General features: G+C 53.8%; 10 protein-coding genes across 10 annotated transcripts; 5 read left to right on the top strand and 5 right to left on the bottom strand.

The window, feature by feature from the left end:
* Positions 1-46: 46 nt before the first annotated feature.
* QBC33DRAFT_573139 (S-adenosyl-L-methionine-dependent methyltransferase) lies at positions 47-1,900 on the top strand. The gene is made up of 9 exons (XM_060430689.1): positions 47-264; positions 350-492; positions 553-594; positions 655-721; positions 786-813; positions 889-901; positions 983-1,072; positions 1,150-1,492; positions 1,576-1,900. The coding sequence occupies exons 1-9, from the start codon at positions 109-111 to the stop codon at positions 1,807-1,809; spliced, it is 1,116 nt and encodes a 371-aa protein (XP_060279904.1). The 5' UTR covers positions 47-108; the 3' UTR covers positions 1,810-1,900.
* A 1,994-nt stretch (positions 1,901-3,894) lies between these two features.
* Positions 3,895-6,161, top strand: QBC33DRAFT_213540 (major facilitator superfamily domain-containing protein). Its single transcript, XM_060422696.1, has 5 exons — positions 3,895-4,665; positions 4,755-5,017; positions 5,081-5,206; positions 5,290-5,408; positions 5,486-6,161. The coding sequence occupies exons 1-5, from the start codon at positions 3,990-3,992 to the stop codon at positions 5,850-5,852; spliced, it is 1,551 nt and encodes a 516-aa protein (XP_060279903.1). The 5' UTR covers positions 3,895-3,989; the 3' UTR covers positions 5,853-6,161.
* Positions 6,065-6,819, bottom strand: QBC33DRAFT_548951 (uncharacterized protein). The gene has a single exon (XM_060428921.1). The coding sequence runs from the start codon at positions 6,801-6,803 to the stop codon at positions 6,198-6,200; it is 606 nt and encodes a 201-aa protein (XP_060279902.1). The 5' UTR covers positions 6,804-6,819; the 3' UTR covers positions 6,065-6,197.
* Positions 6,820-7,041: 222 nt separating this feature from the next.
* QBC33DRAFT_213593 (uncharacterized protein) lies at positions 7,042-9,198 on the bottom strand. The gene is made up of 2 exons (XM_060422697.1): positions 8,386-9,198; positions 7,042-8,332 (listed from the first exon to the last, which is right to left on the bottom strand). The coding sequence occupies exons 1-2, from the start codon at positions 9,035-9,037 to the stop codon at positions 7,170-7,172; spliced, it is 1,815 nt and encodes a 604-aa protein (XP_060279901.1). The 5' UTR covers positions 9,038-9,198; the 3' UTR covers positions 7,042-7,169.
* Positions 9,199-10,292: 1,094 nt separating this feature from the next.
* Positions 10,293-10,603, top strand: QBC33DRAFT_562549 (uncharacterized protein; the record flags this gene model as incomplete). Its single annotated transcript, XM_060430216.1, has 2 exons — positions 10,293-10,339; positions 10,399-10,603. 2 exons carry the CDS (start codon positions 10,293-10,295, stop codon positions 10,601-10,603), a joined length of 252 nt encoding a protein of 83 aa, XP_060279900.1.
* A 352-nt stretch (positions 10,604-10,955) lies between these two features.
* Positions 10,956-12,439, bottom strand: QBC33DRAFT_622659 (uncharacterized protein; the record flags this gene model as incomplete). The annotated part of the gene is made up of 7 exons (XM_060432854.1): positions 12,206-12,439; positions 12,107-12,156; positions 11,859-11,987; positions 11,653-11,781; positions 11,504-11,573; positions 11,265-11,432; positions 10,956-11,200 (listed from the first exon to the last, which is right to left on the bottom strand). The coding sequence occupies exons 1-7, from the start codon at positions 12,357-12,359 to the stop codon at positions 10,956-10,958; spliced, it is 945 nt and encodes a 314-aa protein (XP_060279899.1). The 5' UTR covers positions 12,360-12,439.
* A 130-nt stretch (positions 12,440-12,569) lies between these two features.
* Positions 12,570-14,284, bottom strand: QBC33DRAFT_498839 (heterokaryon incompatibility protein-domain-containing protein). The gene is made up of 2 exons (XM_060425632.1): positions 13,064-14,284; positions 12,570-12,976 (listed from the first exon to the last, which is right to left on the bottom strand). Exons 1-2 carry the CDS (start codon positions 13,958-13,960, stop codon positions 12,830-12,832), a joined length of 1,044 nt encoding a protein of 347 aa, XP_060279898.1. The 5' UTR covers positions 13,961-14,284; the 3' UTR covers positions 12,570-12,829.
* Positions 14,285-15,596: 1,312 nt separating this feature from the next.
* On the top strand, positions 15,597-17,040 carry QBC33DRAFT_213514 (isoprenoid synthase domain-containing protein). The gene is made up of 3 exons (XM_060422695.1): positions 15,597-16,001; positions 16,060-16,532; positions 16,595-17,040. Exons 1-3 carry the CDS (start codon positions 15,690-15,692, stop codon positions 16,905-16,907), a joined length of 1,098 nt encoding a protein of 365 aa, XP_060279897.1. The 5' UTR covers positions 15,597-15,689; the 3' UTR covers positions 16,908-17,040.
* On the bottom strand, positions 17,005-19,157 carry QBC33DRAFT_596903 (major facilitator superfamily domain-containing protein). The gene is made up of 3 exons (XM_060431903.1): positions 18,006-19,157; positions 17,697-17,930; positions 17,005-17,643 (listed from the first exon to the last, which is right to left on the bottom strand). The coding sequence occupies exons 1-3, from the start codon at positions 18,809-18,811 to the stop codon at positions 17,103-17,105; spliced, it is 1,581 nt and encodes a 526-aa protein (XP_060279896.1). The 5' UTR covers positions 18,812-19,157; the 3' UTR covers positions 17,005-17,102.
* Positions 18,933-19,401, top strand: QBC33DRAFT_548938 (uncharacterized protein). The gene has a single exon (XM_060428920.1). It carries the CDS (start codon positions 18,970-18,972, stop codon positions 19,318-19,320), a length of 351 nt encoding a protein of 116 aa, XP_060279895.1. The 5' UTR covers positions 18,933-18,969; the 3' UTR covers positions 19,321-19,401.
* Positions 19,402-19,431: the final 30 nt, after the last annotated feature.

The raw sequence follows: 19,431 nt of genomic DNA, 5'->3' as shown, positions 1-19,431 counted from the left end.
GCAGATGGATGTCGCATTGCTCCCGGTCCATTTATTTACTTGCAACCTGGCCCCATTTTTGAGAGTTGAGAGCTGATCAATTCCTATTCCTTCAGTGTTTCCATTGCCATGGCTGACGATAGAGAGCCCGAGACCGGCGGCGCGGCCGCGGCTGGCGAGAAAAATCCTGGGACCGTCCCTGGGCCGGCGGGTAGTGGTGAACAATCCAACCCAGCACCCCCACTGGACATCCTGCCACCCCAACACTGGGTACAAGCGGCCCAAGTCAGTGGGACCTAACTTGCCGTATATTGTTTGGCAATACATCCGTACCGTCCCTTGACTGGACTAAATTAACCGCCCGAATTAGGATAATGCATCGGATGACGACGGCGACTCGGCTCTGGGTGAGGACGCAGCGAGCTCGACCGCCTCAATCACCTCGACTATTCTCAATTACAGAACGATTCACGGCAGGACATTCCACAGCGAGACGGGCAATGCCCAATACTGGTGCTTCCCCCTACGCCCAATTAACTATTGAGGAAGAATCGAGGCTGATGCTCGTCGAAGGGGGTCCAACGATGACAAGAAAAATGAGTCGATGGATATCGGGTAAGGAAGGCAGCGCTATGGAGGAGAAATAAATAAACCCTCTGCTGATTTTGGAGCCAGCCACCATTTGATGACGCTCACAATGGACGGCAAGCTTTATCGTGCGCCACTGAAGAAGAATATCAAGGTCATATATTGACTTGGACCTGTCTTTTGACCATTTTGACCCCCCCGCTGACTTCAAGTTTCAGAAAGCACTTGATATCGGGACTGGGACGGGTGAGTGCATCCACTTATCGTGCTAGACCTGACGATGCCACTGCTGTGCTGACCTACCCATGTCGCTTCCCGCAGGAATCTGGGCTATGTAAGTCGTCCCAAACCTTCCCCTCTCTCAACATTCCGAGGGTGTCAAGAAATGCAAGTTTAACCTAGCGGCGTCGCACAGCGACTTCGCCGACGAGTATCCCGACACCGAAGTAATCGGCACCGACGTATCGCCCATCCAACCAGGCTGGGTCCCACCAAACCTCAAGTTGTAAGCATCTAAACACCGCCATCCCATCCCACACCCCCCAGCCATCTAGACTGACAACCGCTCCTCATCACATGCAGCGAAATCGAAGATTGCACAAGGCCCTGGACCTTCCGTCCCGACTGCATGGATTACGTGCATATCCGCCTACTCGTTGGCAGCGTTATTGACTGGACCGAACTGTTTAGGGAAGCCTACAAGGTCCTCAAGCCAGGCGGCTATCTCGAGAGCTACGAGGCGTCGCCGGCGATGGAGAGTGACGACGGCACCGTCGACGACAAGAGCGCCATGCACCAGTGGGGCAAGTTCTTCATCGAGGGCGGGCGCAAGTTGGGCCGGACGTTTACGGTTATCGACGACAAGGTCCAGAGGAAGGCGATGGAGGAGGCGGGGTTTGTTGATATCGAAGAGTGGGATTGTAAGGTGAGTCGACGACAGCCTGTGTTGTGTGTGACATGGGGGTAACCCACTGTTATCTGTGTCCAGGGTGCTGATTCGATAAACAGGTCCCCATCGGCGGATGGGCTCAGGACCCGAAGTTGAAGGAGATAGGACAGTATGCGCAGCTCTCGCTCGAGCAAGACTCGGAGGGCTGGGTACTATTTATGGCGAATGTCATGGTGGGATGGTCGAAGGAGGAGATCCAGGTCTACACGACGCAACTGCGGCGGGAGATCCGCTCCGGCAAGAAACATGCCTTCTATCGCCAAAGGGTTGTTTGGGGTCGGAAGCCGGAGTAGTCATGGTCGGATCCGTATTAGGATAATCGAGATGAGTTGGCCGGAAATGAAAACTAGAGGAAGCGCATAAGATCTAAATACAGGAAGAGAGCTATAATTATATTCTCGAAACTGGAGAATTGTCAAGTTCTTGCCAAGCTTTAACTCCTTCTCAGCACCGGCGATCTCCTCATGTCACCGTCTCGGTCAACGAGAAGCTGTGGCCAGCCCTTCACCTCGCACGTTTAGTGTTATAATGCCACTCCACCCATGGTGTCCTACTTGGATACCAGCTTGCTACTGGCTTGACCTTTGGGAACTTTGCACATCGATTCTTACTTTCCGTTCCAGGAAGGTGGTTATGGCAAAATGTTTGATAGAGGGAGTGCCTTAGGAGGGTTCTTTGCCCTCTCACCGCCAGTGGCGACAACGATTCGGACATCTTCCGTCGTCAGGGATCCCTTAACCATTCCCAACGACAACCCCTATCCCGTTAATGACCCCCACGCTAGTCTAGACCCTTCCATTCTAACCCCACCGACGTGTCTACGACCTCCCCACCCGGTCTTCTCTCCGTCTAATGCAGAAGGGGTTCCTATGGAGAGGCCTTCCCCTTGTATCACCACAAGAAGTTGAGAATGACAACCCGATTCTGACCTGGCTTCGTTTGTTTACTTATTGATCACTTGATTAGGCTCGGTTTTCCCTCTTTCACATGTTGCCTTTTTTGTCTCTAATTACCCAATTCCCCCCATTTTGGTGCTTATTTCCTCATGCCCTTATTGTATTTAGCAAGACATCTCTTTAGTTCAGTGGCATATTTCTTTCTCCGTCCCCTTTTCAGTTTCATCCCTCCCGTCGTAGCTGATCAAGGATCCCCACGTGAAAATAGCGTGGAAAGGAATTTCGAAGTTGAGCGAACTATTCCATTAGATTTAGCCTTTCAACCACCAATCGGATGCGAGCCAGAAGAGGTAAGAAACCACGAGGGTGGGAAACCATCGAACGAGGTGTGGGGAAGACTGGAGAAGGATGACAAAGGGTTGACGGATGAAGCACCGGAATACTTGGTCACCTGGTTTCCCAAAGCAAAGGAGGCAGTGTTCTCCGAAGCTTTGGTTCTGCAGAATCCGACTAGAACAAGCGCTACGTGTAATTGCCAGCTAGCAAGTCGTCTTAGTGGGAAAATAGCCGGATTCAACTACCGATTTCGCGCTAGACGGAGGTTATTCGCCCCCCCTAGCACATCTAGATTTGCCAAGGAGAAACCGTTAGATTGGCTCAGGATTGGGCGCTACTGCAGGGTGACGTCAAATAGCTCGTTCCTTGGAGAAAACGACATCATGAGTCGTGGATCAAGGACGAAAGGAGCAACAGGGAATATGAGCCTCAGCATTTGAGCAATTGCTATCCGACTACTCTTCCGCTAATGAATTTGATACTGCAAGTTAGTTACAGTGTACATACATACATGGGTGTTCTTTTCGGGGCCTGCTGACGCGAAGGAAACCCCCAAAAACGAAGAGGATCCTGGCTTGTTGAGATTTGCCGCCGCCCCCTGCCCCAAAGAAGGATTGGAACTGTGGGGGCAAATAACCGTGCCAAGGAGCCGAGGAAGGGCCCGAGCCACCTGACAGCGAAATGTTTTCATAGGGTCGGGAGTTACGCAGTAGCTGCAGGCTACTATACGGGTCTCGAGTGTTAGCAAAGCTTACCTGGTCCCCGGCCGAACTAACAGTTGAAACCCTGTTGGAGGTGGAGGTACAGTGAAAAGTGTACGTAAGTGTACGTAAGTGTACGTAAGTAGGTGTAAAACTCTTTTCCTGGTATTGGACCCTGCACGATGGATCCTGCAAGACAGACCGACAGGGGAAATAGGAATAGCTATAGATGGATTGGCGGAGAGTCCCGCACCATGGAATCGGGGTAATGAGGCGGGGAGGGTGGGAGAAGGGAGGGGACAGCACACTGGCTGGGGGAAGGCGAAAAATAAATTTAAAGGACTCCCCATACCACACTCTCGGTTCCCGTCCCTTGAATTATCCCACTTTGTCCCCCTCAACACTACGCCCAATAACAATCACCTCTCGTAATTTTCCACGAGACTTGACAAGGTGACCAGCGATTGTGGGCGGGCGTCCTCACACAGGCAACCAGGGAAACCCCCCAGACAAAGTCAGAGAGTGACAGGAAGGCACAAGATGGCGGACGCAATCGCAAAGATAGATTCCACGGACGCCGTCGACAAGCGGGTTGATGACGAGCAGCTGGAGGCAAAGAGGTCGCACGACGAGGACAGCAACCTGAACACCGCCAGGATGGATCCCGAGCACCGGCGCGCCGTCGAGAAGAGTCTCAAGCGCAAGCTCGACGCGCGGTGCGGCCTCTTCGTGCTCATCTACATCATGAACTACCTCGACCGCAACAACATCGCGTCGGCGCGTCTCAAGGGCCTGCAGGACGACCTCAAGCTCAACAACACGCAGTATGCCACCTGCCTCAGCATCTTGTATGTCGGATACATCCTCATGCAGGTGCCGAGCAACATGTTCATCAACCGCATCTCCCGGCCCTCGCTCTACATCGCCTGTGCCATGCTGCTCTGGGGCCTCATCTCCACCCTCTCCGGCGTCGCCACCAGCTTCTCCCACATGGTCACCATCCGCTTCTTCCTCGGCTTCGTCGAGGCCGCCTTCCTGCCCGGTGCCCTGATGATCCTCTCCAAGTGGTACACCCGCCGGGAGCTGACCGAGAGGAACGCCATCCTGTTCTGCGGTAACCTCATCTCGAACGCCTTCTCCGCCCTTGTCGGCGCCGGCGTTCTCTCCAACATGCAGGGCGTGCTGGGCCATGCCGCCTGGCGGTGGCTTTTCTGGAGTGAGTGCTTTCCAACCCACCTCCCCTGGAAAGAGGGGGATCCAATTGGCCTTGGCCTCGTGCATGGAGACAGCCGCTGACGATTACAGTTGAGGGAGCCGTTACCATGGGTGTCGCCATCTCCGCCGCCTTCATCCTGCCCGACTTGCCGCACAACTCGCGTGGCTTCACTGAGGAGGAGCTGCTGGTTGCCCGGCTCCGGATGACCGAGGACGTCGGAGAGGCTGATGAGGACGCTCCCAACCAGGGAGTCTTTGATGGACTTATCATGGCCCTTAAGGATGTCAAGATCTACGTCATGATGCTCACCTTCACCGCCTACGTCGTTGGACTGTCGTTCAATGCCTTCTTCGTGAGCATTCCCCCCCATAAAGGGTTTCGTCGTTTTCTTCATTCCATGCTAATACATCTCCAGCCCACACTCACCGGCACATTGGGTTTCGATTACGTCCCGACTCTGCTCATGAGCTCCCCGCCGTGGGTGTTTTCATGCATAGTCTCGCTCATCAACGCCTGGCATGCCGATCGCACACAGGAGAAGGTGAGTTACCCTTGGCACGGCACAGCCAGTGCTGTGCGGGCTTCATGTAGCGCGGAACTAATTCTTCCTTCCCTCGGATGTAGTTCTGGCATATCATCGGGCCCATCATGGTCGGAATGGTCGGCTTCATCATCAGCATGTCCACCCTTAACGTCGCGGCTCGTTACATCGCCCTCTTTTTGCAAGCCAGCGCCTATGCCGGGTATGTTCCCCTGCCCCTCTTCTTGTACACATTACACCGAAACTTCGGGCGCTAACCCAACCGCTCCCCTTCTCCAGCTTCATCGTCTTCTACTCCTGGATCAGCTCCTCCTTCCCCCGCCCCCCAGCCAAGCGAGCCGTCGCCATCGCGCTCGTCAACGCCTTCAGCCAGCTGGGCAACGTGGCGGGCTCGTACGTGTGGGATCTCAAGGAGAACGGCTACCGCAAGAGCTATGGCATCGTGACGGCCATGTTCGGCCTCACCATCTTCGGCTCGTGGATCTTCCGCGTCATCCTGGCCAACCTCAACAAGCAGCTCGAGGAGCGCGAGCGTGAGGCTGAGGCCCTGCCTGAGGGAACGTCTGAGAAGGATGGTTTCTCTGGAGGCATTATTCGGCCTGAGGAGGCGCTGAAGATGACGAAGGGATTCAGGTATATTCTTTAAGGGTGGTTGTACATATGTGCCAAGGGGTAGTGGCAAACTAGATATTTGCATCACTCTCTGATCCAGGTCCGCAGCCCATTTGGCTGCCCATAACTGTTTTCTTCCGTGATGTCGTCTATCCCCAGCCAATAGAATTCGGCTCAAGGGGATCAATCTCTTCAAAAGTTTGCGTCTCAACTTGCCCCTCTCTACAGTTAAGAGGGATGTGTCAACTGCAATGCTTAGAGGCATACTGAAGAGTGGTTAGGAGGTATAGTATATGATACAGGAAACGAGCTATGTATATATATATTGACTGCAGCCTCCAAGCTCTTTCGGGGCTTTAAATGCCTCCCTTGTGTTCAGTCATCCTCCATATCGTTGTGGATCAAAATCGTAAAAGGCCAAGTCGTTAAAGTCAGAAGATAGGAAAGATCCCAGGTCCTGCCCTTCCCCCATCCCCGGACCGCTGGAGCTTGGAGGGTCGAAAGTTCCCCGCCGGTCGCTAGGTTGATTGTTCCGAGAGGATCCAGCTACGGTTTCTAGTAGGGGCTCCCCGGCGTTGTTGGAACGTTGACCACCGGATGTGCTAGGATGGGCCTTGAACACTCCCTCTCCAGGATGAGGGTCGTCTGGTGATGATCTGCCAGACGGGTGATTTATTGACCCCAAGCCGCTGTCTGCAGAAGAACCAGCTGGAGTTGGGCCACCGGCGATTCCCGAGTTATCAAGATTACTGTCCGAGCTGCCGATATTTTGGCGACTACTCGACCCTGTTGATACGTTCGGCGACGACGCTCGAGGTGGGTCCCAACTCTCTAGGATTGTCTCGAGCCCCCGAGCAAGAACCTGGCGTAGTAGGGCCCGGCTTCTCGCTTCTTCGTCCAGTTTCGCTATCAACAAATCCTCGCTATCCTCAACAGCCTGGGCCAGAAGCTCCGGTCCATGGTGTAGAGTATACTCCTGAAACATGGAACAGTCTTCTGACAATCGGCCGTCTATATACGGCGAGCTTGGATGCTGGCACCCCGGAAGCACGATGTCCCAGATCGCAAACCACTTCGCGGCTTCGGAGAGGATGAGGTTTGACTTCCGGGAGAGGTTCCGCTGCTGTTGGGGCGATATGCCTTCCAGCACTGCCAAGGGACCTCGGGCGCAGTAGTCGTCGCCTGCCTCGCGCATCACATGTCTTTCAAGGGTCTCCCCGTCCGGGAATATCACCAAGCAGCGCTGGCAGTAGAAAGTGGGCGTGTGTTTCCTGGTCAGGTGCTGCTTCACGCTCGGAATTCCGCGGAGCTTCATGGAGAAACACCCTCTGTACTTGATCGGATCCAGTTTCTAGAACGGGCAGGCGAGTAGCTTCTGTTGTGGGTCTTCGTTTTGCTTTCCTTTCTTGGAGGGAGGCTTATGGATACCATCGTCATCGAATTCATCGTCATCGCGCTGGACTGTGTTTCTCTTTGATGATGATCCCGAAGGAGTGTTGGTGTTTCCGACTAGGGTGTGTGTTGCGGTTCCATGAGTCCCGCTCTTGCCGCCTGAGGATTCACCGCCGTCACAAGGACTAGAGTCTCCAGTTGCAGATCCTCGGAACGCCACCAGCAGGTGATCGGACACGGTTTTGATGATTGGGAAAAGACTAGAGTCGGCATCTAGGGGATCAAGTTTATCGTCCTCCGAGAAGCTGGACATCGAGAGCAAGTCAGAGTCGAAGGAATCTGGTGTAGAATTGTGATCCATGGGGATGGTACGTGCCAATCCGACCAAACTATAGACCGACGGGTTGAATGATGAGGTGGTATGGTGCTCCAGGTCGACACTTGACATCTCGTCCCCGTCACTAGACATGGGATCATCACATTTTTGCAGATCGGTGGAAGTCTCGGCATCTTCGCAATTGCTGATGATATGGCGCTGGAGGGCAAGTCCCATAATATCTAGACATTCAATGGTCCTTTCTTTGTCGTATCCAAAAGATTGGCGATTTTGGCAGGAGCAAGCGCAGGAGGGCGAGTCGAGAACATGCCAAAGGTAAACGCCGTCTCTATGCTTCACCAGCTCCATGGTCGTGCGGTGTCCTTGTAGTAATATGCGTCCACTGCCGTGGCGTACCTTGATCGTTAACTTCAAGGCCAGAAGGATGCTGGAGGAGACTTCGAGGCCGGGAAAGCTATCTGGGCGGCAAGCTGTCGGATATCCCCATGCCGAAACAGGGCTAGCGTTTTGGTCCTGCAAGCGGTGCCAGAAATCTGTCTGGAAGAGACGAGAACCGAACACAGAGACGACTGGACTTGGTTTTATCGAGAATGTTGAAGCACAGATCTCCGATAAGGAAGGCTCGTAATGAGTCGGAGAACCGGAGGTCCAGGGTTGAACGGCAGTCCCTATCCAGGCTAACTGTTCGGCGAATTGGGCTACGGAGAATGGAGAGCCAGTAGCTTTGACGCTGAGGTGCAATCCTGCATGAGAGAATTCAACCCTGACTCCATCGATCGTAGTGGCTGAAGAATCTTGAGCATTAGTTGAAACGTACGAGTTGGTTTAGTGCTCTTACCTGTGAAGCACTCGACATCATTCCTCTCATCAAACACCTCATCGAGCCAGTCAAGCAGCTGAGCTCCGCTATCCAGCCAAGTTTGCTCGAAATACTCCCCAACAGTGGTGGCCTGGATCTCATCATGAGACGAGCTTGTAAGGGCGATAACGCCTGGGAATGAAGGCGATTGGTAAGCCTTGCCGTAAGCCATGTGCCATGTCGAGTCTGATCCAACTGGGACTTGATTTCGTTGCGCCTGAAGAAGTCGGTCCCGTAAGGGTCGCCATGGAAGCCAAAAACCAACTTCGGGTGTCGGGGAACGCTCTTTCGGAGACATTTTCAGGAGTTCCCGTCGAATCTGGTAGATCATCACATTCGACCGTCCCCACTGAAGGGATGATGCCTTCTTCAGGCTGGCAAGGAGCCACTTGTACGCCTTGCTGTTCAAAACCGTTTTGATGTGGGTTGATGACCCAGTCGACTCAATCGGGTCGAAACAAGCGTAGCCTACCCGCCAGAAAGGATCAGACTCCAGCCTTTTGGCTTCGAAGTCCTCTCGTGGGGATTTTCTTCCCCACATGCTCATCTTGTCAGGTAGAGACATGCCGTCACGGTCCTTGCCAGCTTCGGATTTGGGCTTCAGCCATTCGACAATCTGGCTGGTCAACATGTTACTTACTTCCTCGCAAATTCAGACAAGAGAAGAGATCCTTGAGGTTTTGAATCGCTCCAAACTCACCGATTATGTTGGTGAACCAAGTCCATGATCCGTGTATTTTCAGTGTCCCAACCTTCAGCACCGAGCTTGGTTGCGAAGGCATCGATGAGATCGGGAAGGCTGTCGGATACCGATTCATAGCTCAGAGGGTCCACTTCTTGCCGGAGAGTGCTGCAAATATTGGCGATAAGAGAAGGGACCTGACGCGAGGCCAGAAATGTGGTGGGTGCTTCAACTTGCTGGCCCAAATAGAGCTGTGGCTCGTCGCTATATCCTATCGACGTGTCTTTGCGATTGGACCCTTCAAGAAAAAGCCCCGTAACATCCTCAGATTGCTTCGCAATAAAGCTACCTCCGTATCACCAACCTTCGTTTTGCCCGAACGAGTCATCTCCGTGGCCCTGGCTGACGTGGTAAAGGGGTTCGTAAGGCTCGCAATAAGCTGTGTGAGGATCATTGGTATGGCTATTGGGATAATTGGATCCTCCGAGACCTTCGTCGTTGGGGTCGTGAACAGTGCTTCCAGGATGGTGGCGTTGTTTTAAATGGCCTCTCCCATCCTTGCGCTTGAGCGCTTTCACCACCTGATCCTTACCCCTTACCACCCGTACGATGCGTATCACCCATAGTCGCCATGGTGAATGCGAAAAGCAATTACCCGACTTCACACTCGATCCAAGGCTAATTTCGAAGGTCGACTCACACTTGACGTGGTGTTTTCGAGAGGCGTTTACGGGCAAGAACCACCAGTATGATCAATGTGAAGATCAGGTTGGATGTGTCCTGGCGACCTGGTATTGAGGGGGAAATCAGGCGGCCAAGAGGCAGATGACTGCAGCTGAGCTGAGCCGCCGATAGCACGCTTGTGTTGTTGCATCTCGTTGGCTCGGATCTTTCCGACACAAATACAGAGTCCAGGATTCGCACCAATGACATGGAATGGCACAAAAGTGTCAAGCCACCGATTCTGCTGAAGGTGTGCAATGTTAAATCCCAATTGTGTTGAGCTACTACGGTGCGAAGAACTACACACCTGCACGATGGTGTTAATGATTGAAGAACGGCCCGAGGGTTAGTACCAAATAATGAGCCCGTGGATGATTATAAGAGAGCTGGAAGATGCCATGTCAGGACCAACTTCCGAGCGACACTGCCCACACATTATCGTACTTTGAAAAATACGACGCAGTAGAACAATTACAAGATCATGTCGACGAGATCAGACCCATCGGCAACTACCACCGGCAATTCCACGTAAGTCAGCTGCAACATTGAGTATGATGGACGGGAATGCTTCATACTTACCAAGGCAGCATTGGAAACGATGTCACCCCCCCAGGCATGCTCGACAAGTACCTCGAGGGTTCTCCAACAATCACCGAGAGGCTTTCATTCTCACACCAGGGCAAGTCGACTCAGAAGGTGGCTATCAGAGTGGCAGAGGCAAGAGAGAAGATCGAGGTTCTTTTGCATAATTGGGACATGAGGTGGGAGAAGGCGGGCCAAATTCAGGGTTGACGTTGCCTGGCTCGCTCGGGTTGTACAGGACTTTGGATATCGACAAAGAGAGTATTGCAATAATATACTGCTGGTACAATACAGTAGCGCATGGAGATTGCACCTCTTTAGCAACCCCCTGAGTTTTCCGTGTTTCCCGCTCGCGAATGCAGCCCAGAAGTAGGGATGCTTGGAACTCAGCAACTTTGCCCCCTCCTCCGTCTTCAGCTGCTCGATTATGCTTTCCAGCTTTCTCCTATCGTTCTTAAAAATTGCATTCGTACTTGTACCGGCTGCTTCACAAATATGCCATTATCCGATGAAGGTCTGTAGAAGTTTGACCATATCCCCAGTGTCGAGCATGTAGAGTCTTTCACACGGGCAGAACAACTTTGACGCCCATGTACTCTCGTTGATGCATGATCTTACCGTTGACGATGACTTGATGAGCACCGACTCGGTTGCGTTCCGTATCCGTTGGATCCGTAGCCGTAGCAATCTGGATCTCGCGCCACTGGCGATTGGTGGGCACAAGTTTGCCTTGTTCGGTGCGGTTCTTGAATTCCTGGTAGACGCCTTGACCATCAACACAGCCCTTCCGTTGGATGAGGGGTGATTCTGGTGAGATTGATTAATTAGTACACGGGGCGGTGCACCGTCTGCCCGGGTCAATTGAACTCACCTTTTGCAGGCTGCATACGCAGCTCGCCAACGGAGCTGTTGAACAGCACCAGTGACAGGCGCTCCTCGTGCAACTGATCTGCCGGCGGCCTGAAGATGCGGTGGCGAGTGGCCTTGAAATGACCGCCAGAGACAATCTCCAGGGTATCGCCAATGTTGATGACCAGCGCTCCGGATTTGTAAGGTAGTTGCAAAACGGCTCAGTCTTATCCATGAAGGGGTGCAGGCACTCGGGGACACGGTCGATATTTTCCCAGTCTGGCTTGTACCAGTTAAATTGCTCAATGCCATCAGGAGGTCCATGGTGGCGCTAAAAGACGAGAACGGAGAGTCAGTAATTACAACAAGTCTGGGGAAGCTCCCCACCTTCACTATCAAGGTATTCTTACCTTGAATCCATACGGATACTTGTAACCGGACCATATACCGGTTTCAGGGTTGAAAAGGAGGCGTTCCTTGTCCTCATGGCTGATGTTGTTGTTGTATAGATACTGTGCAAGCGCGAATTGACGGTGGAGCTGTTGGAAGAGCAAGATGAACGCGGTCAGCGGTAGTGGCTTCTTTCTTTTCTTTCGCCGCACCCTTTCTCTCTTACCTGCTCCAAGGAAACGCCATAATTCTCGAGGAACAGAAAGCCATCATCGAGAATGGCCTGTTTAACCTGCTTCACAAGGTTATCGACGACGGCTGGGTCATCGGAGCCAAGCAACGACAGATCAGTGGACTTGGTTGAGCAAAGTTGTGTTATTCCTTGGTGACTGGAGGGCCAATCCATTCTGCCACAAAGGGTTTGCTAGGTAGATCGACTGAAGGTGGGTTGAACGGGGCGGCGGGTGCCATGACTTCAATGTGTTTAGAGGGGATGTGGGTGATTTTGATGGCTGTGGCAGATGCTGGAAACAGTAGCAGCTGAATTGTTTCTTCTTATACCTTTCTACACACAGATGAGAAAGCCAGGGAAGCCTGCACGCATGCATCGTCCCTTCAGTCGAGCTCTGCCGCCAATCGAGAGGGTCGCCATGGGCAAATCCTGCGCCAGTCTCGCTCCCCACTTGCGCAAGCCATTGCGCCTCGACCAAAATGACCGAACCGACATGTGGGATGCTCAATGTTCCATGTCCTTTCTCCGCATTGTTGCTCCTTCCGTCCGCGACCTCATCTCTATCTGCTCCTCCTCCATCTCAAGAGTTCTGCTATGTGCCTCTCCGTGACGGGGCAGTCGATGGTGCTGCAAATTTGGTTGGTCTGCTGCGCGTGGGTGGGGCGGGGAAGAGGAGCAACCATCACCGCTCCAATCACCAATCACAGAATTAGTGGCTGCCAGGCCTACTTGATCTTTGGGAAGTTCCAGTTCCCTCGGTAAAATAACGGGATGGTAGCTAATCCTACATGGAAACTCGTCGTCTTGGGTTGACAGAGGTGTCTTCTTATACCGTGAGGTTTATATATGCTCCGATATGGAAATTCTATGTCTTGCCAGAGACGCCAGAACAAAGTTGCTTTTGGGGTATCCTCATCATTAAATACTAGTTAAAGCCAACCGTAACCATCCCAATGAATGAATTGCTAAGTAGACCGCGTAGAAGAAGTCGCCCTGCTACTTCCTGTCTCTTTGAGGATCTGCGCATCCTCCAGCGCTTCCCTCTTTGCGAACTCATCCAACAGCTTATGCGCCGTTTCCAATGGCAAATCGGCAATCATGGCGCTCAGATGCTGTTAAAGAAAAAAAAAAGCGAGTCAGTCATACACCGTGCCATCGAGGTGAACAAACTGGTTGGCAGGAGGTCAAGGCGAACATACCGGAGGGAAAATATTTGAAGGATGGTACTTAAACTCCTCCATCATTCGGTTCAGGCGAAGCACCTGCTTCCACGGCACTATGGTGTCGCCAATCAGGAAGCACGGAAACCGGGCCATGGCGATCTCCTCGAGGATCCAGCGGCGCTGGAAGTACTGGCGGGTCATGAAGTCATTGCAGCCAATCCAGTGCGGCATCAGGAACGGGATCTCGCCGTCGGCTCCCTCCGACCATATGTGCGTTATCCCCGATGCCCACCTGTGAGTGGGCGAGTAGTCGTCCGGGTGCTTCTCCCTGTCGCCGGGGTCACCCCAGCGGGCCGGCATGGCGTCCTCGATCTCGGCCAGCGTCGCCATCGCGACGTCGGTGTGCTCGCTCTTCTCGCCCAGCCAGCCGACGACGAGCTCGGCGGACCGGTAGATGTGCCGCAGCTCGGCGAGGTGGTTCGACTTCTCGAACTCGTCGCGCTGGTTGACGCAGAGGAAGTCGATCCACACCCGTAGGGCCCTCGGCTGCCCGTTGGGGTCGCCGCCACCGGACTTGGACTGCGAGCTGCTCAGGCCGAACAGTTGCCGAAGCCAGCGAGGGGCGCCGTGTGGGCGCCTGGCGGGGGTGCGCTGGAAGCGCTGCGAGACGGTCGGGTAGAAGACGGCGCGCACATGTTTCAGGGCCTGGGAGAGATGGGCGGTGATGGTGACGGGGCGGCCGCCGAGGAGGATCTTATCGGTTTCGGACACTTCGCCATAGAGCGACGAGAGGGCGATGTACTCGACTTCGTCGGTAAGGCGAACGGTGACGAGGCGGCAGTCGATGGGGTCGTCGATGATGCGTGCCGGCTGGATCTCAAGCAGGCGGATCTCGCGCCTCGAGGGGTCAAGACGCCTGTATGGGATGCTCATGTTGGATTCATTCGGACCGAGGGAACGTACGACAGCTGCAGTTGGGTGCAGAAGAACTCTGCTGTGATGCAGGGGTGGGGGGAAGCGGGGTGGGGGGTTGATTCAGAGACTGCAAAATGCATCTCGTCTCGGATTAACACCAATGCAACGAGAGGTGCAGCATAGGACGGGTTTATACTGCCGTCGCTTGTGCCGCCAAACAATCTCAATCTTGCGAGGATGCGTAGGGATGCGTAGGGAATTGTTAATAAGATAGATGGGTTTCATACCCTCAGGGGACCGTCAGAGCTGGGGCAGTCTCTCCCTTAGGTATTAATTTAGTGTACTCACGGATACCGTGCCACGATAATTTGTGTGGAAGGCCTTGTCGGGAATCCCTACCTCTACCGGGGTTTACGCTTTTGATTGAGTACCAATCAGGAAGCGATTGACAGTACAGCCCCACAAGGTTTTGGGTCTAACATGTGAAATCCTGGAGTAGTCGGGGTTCCAGACGTTAGCCTGCGACTTGACCAAACCCAAACAAGAGAAGATTGTCCAAGTAGAAATATGCGTTGGAAGTGGATGAATCGCGGGGTTTGTACACGTGTATTTCGCTAATATTTGGAAACCTATACCCCCCCAGAGCTGTTGCACCGCCCCACTAAAAGTCCCGACTGACCGCCTTAAATTGCCGGGAATGTGGTAACTGGAACGTGGCACTGGGAACCCCTTTGTGGAGGACTTGCCAAAGGCAGTGAACCAGGAAGTCATCTGGCGGAAGCAACCGACTGCTTGCCGAGATAACGATTGAGCCCCCCTGTGCGGATTTACTCTTGGAGAGATGACAGGTCGTCTTTTGGGGTATTTAGTGTGTATTAGCGTTTCAACAACCCCGGTTACCCCCCACTTCCAGGCCAGTATGCGTACACCGTCTTTTCCCCATTCTTCTCTCGAATCTTCTCTTCCCTCTTCTCTCCCCTCTTCTCTCCTTTTCTTGCTTATCACCGAACTGAAGGGTATTCCATTCCGAAGAAAGGGACAGATGAAAAATGTGCTGCAGTATTTTGGAGTGTATGACGAGGATTGTGGTCATGGATAAGTAAAGACAAGAGACACTTGACTGCTTGGTCACTCAAGAATTCGACGTGCACCTCTCGTTATTGTCCATCAGCTCATCAGTTCACTTGCTCTCATGTGCCTCGCTTCGAGACTTGTTTGTCTCTGCCTGCCGACACAACCAACGGACAATTATTCCCAGTCCAGTATCAACACTACTGCGGAGTAGCATCGTTGCTACCTATAGTATACTAATAGTATACTAGGGTCCACAGTATGAGCCAGGGTCTTGGTGGATCCAATAAACACTATACTAACCGGTAGTGGTCAGCCGTTCCAGACTCCCCTCCAACAAGTGGATCGTCATTCCTTGAGCGAGCACACAATACGGCTCTTTCCTATGTTTACCAAGGCACTCGGGATCACATTACGCAGTAGCATCACTTTCACTCGAACCGCGCACTGCACTGCACTCTGCACTGGGACGAGATAAGAAAACTATTTGTCAGAACTGACTCCGACCTTGTTGCTATTCATGTATCCACTTCTCTGTAGTCTGATAAAAAGTCCAGGTCGCCCCTGTCTTCCTCAGAGTCCGGGTCTCCCCTGTCTTGATCCTTAGACTACGTAGCAGTCAACTAGCCTTCAGTCTGTGCCCAGTCTGTGCACCCTCTGGTTCCCGTCTTGTACCATGTTTAGCTCCGGGATTCACACCGCCGCCGTGGCCTCATGGCGCAGATTCCTCAGCCTGCGATGGGGACTCTTCTCCAGAAACCGTATCGGGCTCGACCTAGCCAAGGAGCCGGAACGGCTCGCTTCCCTCGTCGGGCCGATCTGCGCCCAGATGCTTGCCCAGTTGAACTACCCTGGCGCGCCGCAGCTGAAAGGCGAGGCCGTTGAGGCTCTTCTGGAGTACATGTACAAGAGGGCTGTTGAGATCGGCGTGCCACTGGACACCCCTATCTCCGCGAAAGGGTTCCGCCTGGGCTATGCGGAAGGACTGGCATGATCCAAGCCCCGCCATTTTCTACACACTGAAGTTATTGCTAACGGCCAGGCAGCTTGCCCATCCCGGCCATCCGGTTGAAGTCCAGGGATATGTCGGGCTCTTCACTTGGCTTGTCGTCCAGTACGATGACATAGTCGGGCAGAGCAACCAGATGGTAGAGGAGGCGCTTCTTTTCCACCAGCGGTTTTTCCGAGGCGAGCCCCAGCCGAATAACCTTCTCGAGGGGATCGCGGGCATGATCCGGGAGGCTCATGACCATTTCGATCCTGTCATGGCGAACCTGCTGCAGATCTCCGTCCTCAAGTTTCTGACGAGCAACTCGTTGGAGCGACACGATGGCTTCCAGAACATGCCTGTCACGCCAGCGGGCAAGCAGTTTCCGGGGTTCTACAGAGACATGTCGGGCATGAACGTGGCGTATGCCGTGTTCTGCTACCCCAAAGCGCTCTATCCCGACGTTGGAGCCTTCTTGGAGGCGATACCGGACATGGCCAAGTTCATCGACATCTCCAACGACGTGCTGTCGTGAGTAGCCCCAGCCCAGCCTGTATTAATAATCCCTGGACAAATTCGCTAACGGCTGCCAGTTTCTACAAGGAGGAACTAGGCGGCGATACGAGGAATTACATCCACAACCGTGCTACTTGCACGGGAAAGCCGGTGCTTACCGTGCTCGAGGAGGTGAATAAGGAGACAATAGAGGCTGCAAACCGGGTCAAGGAGGTTCTCAAGAAGAGGGGTATTTACGCACAGTCCTGGGACGAGAGTGTCAGAGGCTACATGGCCATGCACACGACAAATCCTCGGTACAAACTCAAGGACCTGGGTTTGGGTGAGGAGCACCCCCTTGCTCCGTTTGAGCACAAAATTGGTCAGCTTTTTCAGCGGATGAGCAAATGATTTCACCAAAGTTGGAGGGCAAAAGATATGACGATATGATCTAGCGTACAGGGCGTCAAATTTTACGGGTCAGCGATGTCATCTCCTTCAGTACAACCTCAAATGTTTCTATGGATTTTTGGGATGGGACCCTTGATTTTTAGGGTCAATGGGACCCTTGATTTTGCGTACAGAACCTCTGCCCATGTGAACGCTCTAGTCTCTCTTTAGTCCAACCTTTCCCGTCTTCCCCAAGCCAAACCCTCCTAGCACCGCACAGAGGATCATGAAGGCAAACATGGTCCAAAAGCTGGCTCTGAAACCTTCCATTATCGCCCGGATCCCCTCTGCGCCAGACTGCTTGGTGACCAGCGTTGAGACGACCTGCATGATTCCGAGCCCGAGGGCACTGCCGAATTGTGCCGCGGCGTTGAACACAGCGCCGGCCAGTGACTTGTTATTGTCGTCGAAGGAGTTCGAGACCACAATAAGACCGACGGTGAAGAGCACATCGAAGCTGGTGGGCTGCAGAAGCTGCGCCACGAAGCCATTGGCCCAGTACGTCGACTCGGGTTTAATCACCGCCATGAGCAGAGGCGAGCCGGCACAGAGGAGCGAGGATACCGTCACAAGCCAGAAGGCAGGAACTCGGTCGACGAAGAAGCCGGTCGTCACGTTGAGCACCACCCCGATAAGCATGCTTGGCAAAATGCGGATGGATGCCTGCAGGGCGGGCAGGCGTTGCACATCTTGGAAGCTGGTGCATCTGTTTGTTAGAGAGTATTTAAGAGAGGGGAAACTGAAACTCACAACAGGCTAGCAAATAACTCTAAGGAGTTGAGGACGGCAGACGACAGCGCAACGGTAATGCAGATACTCGAGAATGCGGTATTCTTCCAGAGCGAATTGGGAATTAAAGCAGGCCGGCCCAATCTGACCTGGCGATGGACCCAGAATACGAATGATGGTAACACGATGAGGCTGAGGCATAGAATCACGATACTGTCTGTGTGTCGAATGCGTGAGATATCGGTACTGACAACCCTGAAGCAAAAGTAGTGTTAGCGTCGAGTGAGAGAAGCAAAATACAGACTGGGAGAGGTAAAAGCGAGCCCTTACGCGAGGAGGTAGGATAGCAGAGCCATAAAGGCAGACGCCAATCCAGCACCAACCCAATCAACCGTCGTGGCAATCTGACGCACAACATGCCCGATCTTCCGGCCATCACGGCCCCGTGGGAGCACCCAGAGCCCCAAGACACCGAGCAGCAGCGTCGCCCCGCCGGAAAGATACCACCCGGCCCTCCACCCAATGGTATCAACAAAGATCCCCCCCAGCACGAGCCCGACCGAGAACCCCAGCACCTGGCTAAGCCCCAGACACGAGAAGGCAATGTTCCGCCCCCGCCCCTCCGGCACATGCTCGGTGATGACGCCCACCGACGCGGCGAGATGCAACGCCAGCGCAACCCCCTGGATGGCGCGCAGGCCGACCAGCTCGGCGCCGGTCCGCGACGCCCCCTGGCCGAGCATGACGGCGCCGTTGGCGAAACAGCCCAGCAGCTCCACGCCGCGGGACCCCAGGACGTCGGCAATGGAGCCCGCTAGGAGGAGCGTGGTCGCTGTTGCGAGGCCCGACACCGAGGCTGGCCAGAGGGCTAGCGAGGGCGCGAGGTCGAGGTCGGCGGCGATGGTGGGGAGGCCGACGGTGATGAGGCCGTTGATCATGCTGGAGGTTAGGTTGACGCCGGAGAGTTGGAAGGTTATTAGGGCTTTTTGGAGATGGGAGCCGCGGGGGGGTGGCGGGTCATTCTCGGGGGTTGAGTTGGCGGCGCCGACGAGTGAGGTGAGAGGAATGCCGTCTTCGGGGCCGTGGGCGTTGCGGAGTGATGGTGCCGCCACCATTGTCTGCGTGCTGGATGCCATTGTCTTGAATCGGTTGCTTTACTGAGATTTCGGCGATGATATTTCCTTGTAATTTGGAGTGGTTCAGAATTTGTGCGAATTATGAAGTAATTGGACCAAGTCCAGAGACAATTTTTGCCGAAGGGCGTGGAAGTGACATGACATGATCTAGCCCCCGCATGAAATCTCCACACTCGGTTTCTCCACCGCCGGGGTGCCATTACCGTCCGGTCCCCGGACCCGGGATTGTACATACTTTACGCGAACAAGCGAATTATAAGAACCTGCAAAGTCTGGCTCTCATTTTCAGCGGCTGGCTTGATGTCGACACTCTGCCCTCGCATCTGATAATCCTGCGAAGAAGCTACGTCAGTATCCGGTTTGCACAGGCTTTCCGACGCTTTGACAGCGAGGTCATGGCCGTCGAACGAAAGCTTCAAATCCTCCAAGATGAAGAGAAGACGAAGGGATCAGTCCAAGTTCAGAGGAACTGCTCCCTCGCGAAGATGTTACAACTCGTTATTTTCTGAGGTGTCGGTGACGCTTTGATGTGATTTTGCTCGTTGGCCACAGAATGAGCCCAGGCATCTCCAGTTGAGGCTTTGATCAAGTCGATTTTGTGTTGGTTGGGGAGAAGAAAG

Source organism: Phialemonium atrogriseum (genome assembly GCF_030411735.1).
Source record: "Phialemonium atrogriseum strain 8032-3 unplaced genomic scaffold QBC33scaffold_29, whole genome shotgun sequence".
NCBI classification, from domain to species: Eukaryota; Fungi; Ascomycota; class Sordariomycetes; order Cephalothecales; family Cephalothecaceae; genus Phialemonium; species Phialemonium atrogriseum.
This window is presented reverse-complemented; position numbering and strand designations above follow the sequence as displayed.

Excerpts from the sequence above, each read along its gene's own strand:
- QBC33DRAFT_573139 (XM_060430689.1), top strand. The coding sequence starts at position 109 with ATGGCTGACGATAGAGAGCCCGAGACCGGCGGCGCGGCCGCGGCTGGC. Across the intron at positions 595-654 it reads AATGAGTCGATGGATATCGG|CCACCATTTGATGACGCTCA; the intron begins GTAAGGAAGGCA and ends TTTTGGAGCCAG. Across the intron at positions 1,073-1,149 it reads GTCCCACCAAACCTCAAGTT|CGAAATCGAAGATTGCACAA; the intron begins GTAAGCATCTAA and ends CATCACATGCAG.
- QBC33DRAFT_213540 (XM_060422696.1), top strand. The coding sequence starts at position 3,990 with ATGGCGGACGCAATCGCAAAGATAGATTCCACGGACGCCGTCGACAAG. Across the intron at positions 4,666-4,754 it reads CTGGCGGTGGCTTTTCTGGA|TTGAGGGAGCCGTTACCATG; the intron begins GTGAGTGCTTTC and ends TGACGATTACAG. Across the intron at positions 5,207-5,289 it reads CCGATCGCACACAGGAGAAG|TTCTGGCATATCATCGGGCC; the intron begins GTGAGTTACCCT and ends CCTCGGATGTAG.
- QBC33DRAFT_548951 (XM_060428921.1), bottom strand. The coding sequence starts at position 6,803 with ATGTTTCAGGAGTATACTCTACACCATGGACCGGAGCTTCTGGCCCAG.
- QBC33DRAFT_213593 (XM_060422697.1), bottom strand. The coding sequence starts at position 9,037 with ATGTTGACCAGCCAGATTGTCGAATGGCTGAAGCCCAAATCCGAAGCT. Across the intron at positions 8,333-8,385 it reads TGATGTCGAGTGCTTCACAG|CCACTACGATCGATGGAGTC; the intron begins GTAAGAGCACTA and ends AAGATTCTTCAG.
- QBC33DRAFT_498839 (XM_060425632.1), bottom strand. The coding sequence starts at position 13,960 with ATGAGCATCCCATACAGGCGTCTTGACCCCTCGAGGCGCGAGATCCGC. Across the intron at positions 12,977-13,063 it reads CTTCAAATATTTTCCCTCCG|CATCTGAGCGCCATGATTGC; the intron begins GTATGTTCGCCT and ends TTTCTTTAACAG.
- QBC33DRAFT_213514 (XM_060422695.1), top strand. The coding sequence starts at position 15,690 with ATGTTTAGCTCCGGGATTCACACCGCCGCCGTGGCCTCATGGCGCAGA. Across the intron at positions 16,002-16,059 it reads TGGGCTATGCGGAAGGACTG|CTTGCCCATCCCGGCCATCC; the intron begins GCATGATCCAAG and ends ACGGCCAGGCAG. Across the intron at positions 16,533-16,594 it reads ATCTCCAACGACGTGCTGTC|TTTCTACAAGGAGGAACTAG; the intron begins GTGAGTAGCCCC and ends AACGGCTGCCAG.
- QBC33DRAFT_596903 (XM_060431903.1), bottom strand. The coding sequence starts at position 18,811 with ATGGCATCCAGCACGCAGACAATGGTGGCGGCACCATCACTCCGCAAC. Across the intron at positions 17,931-18,005 it reads CTGCTATCCTACCTCCTCGC|GGTTGTCAGTACCGATATCT; the intron begins GTAAGGGCTCGC and ends CTTTTGCTTCAG. Across the intron at positions 17,644-17,696 it reads GAGTTATTTGCTAGCCTGTT|CTTCCAAGATGTGCAACGCC; the intron begins GTGAGTTTCAGT and ends CAGATGCACCAG.
- QBC33DRAFT_548938 (XM_060428920.1), top strand. The coding sequence starts at position 18,970 with ATGAAATCTCCACACTCGGTTTCTCCACCGCCGGGGTGCCATTACCGT.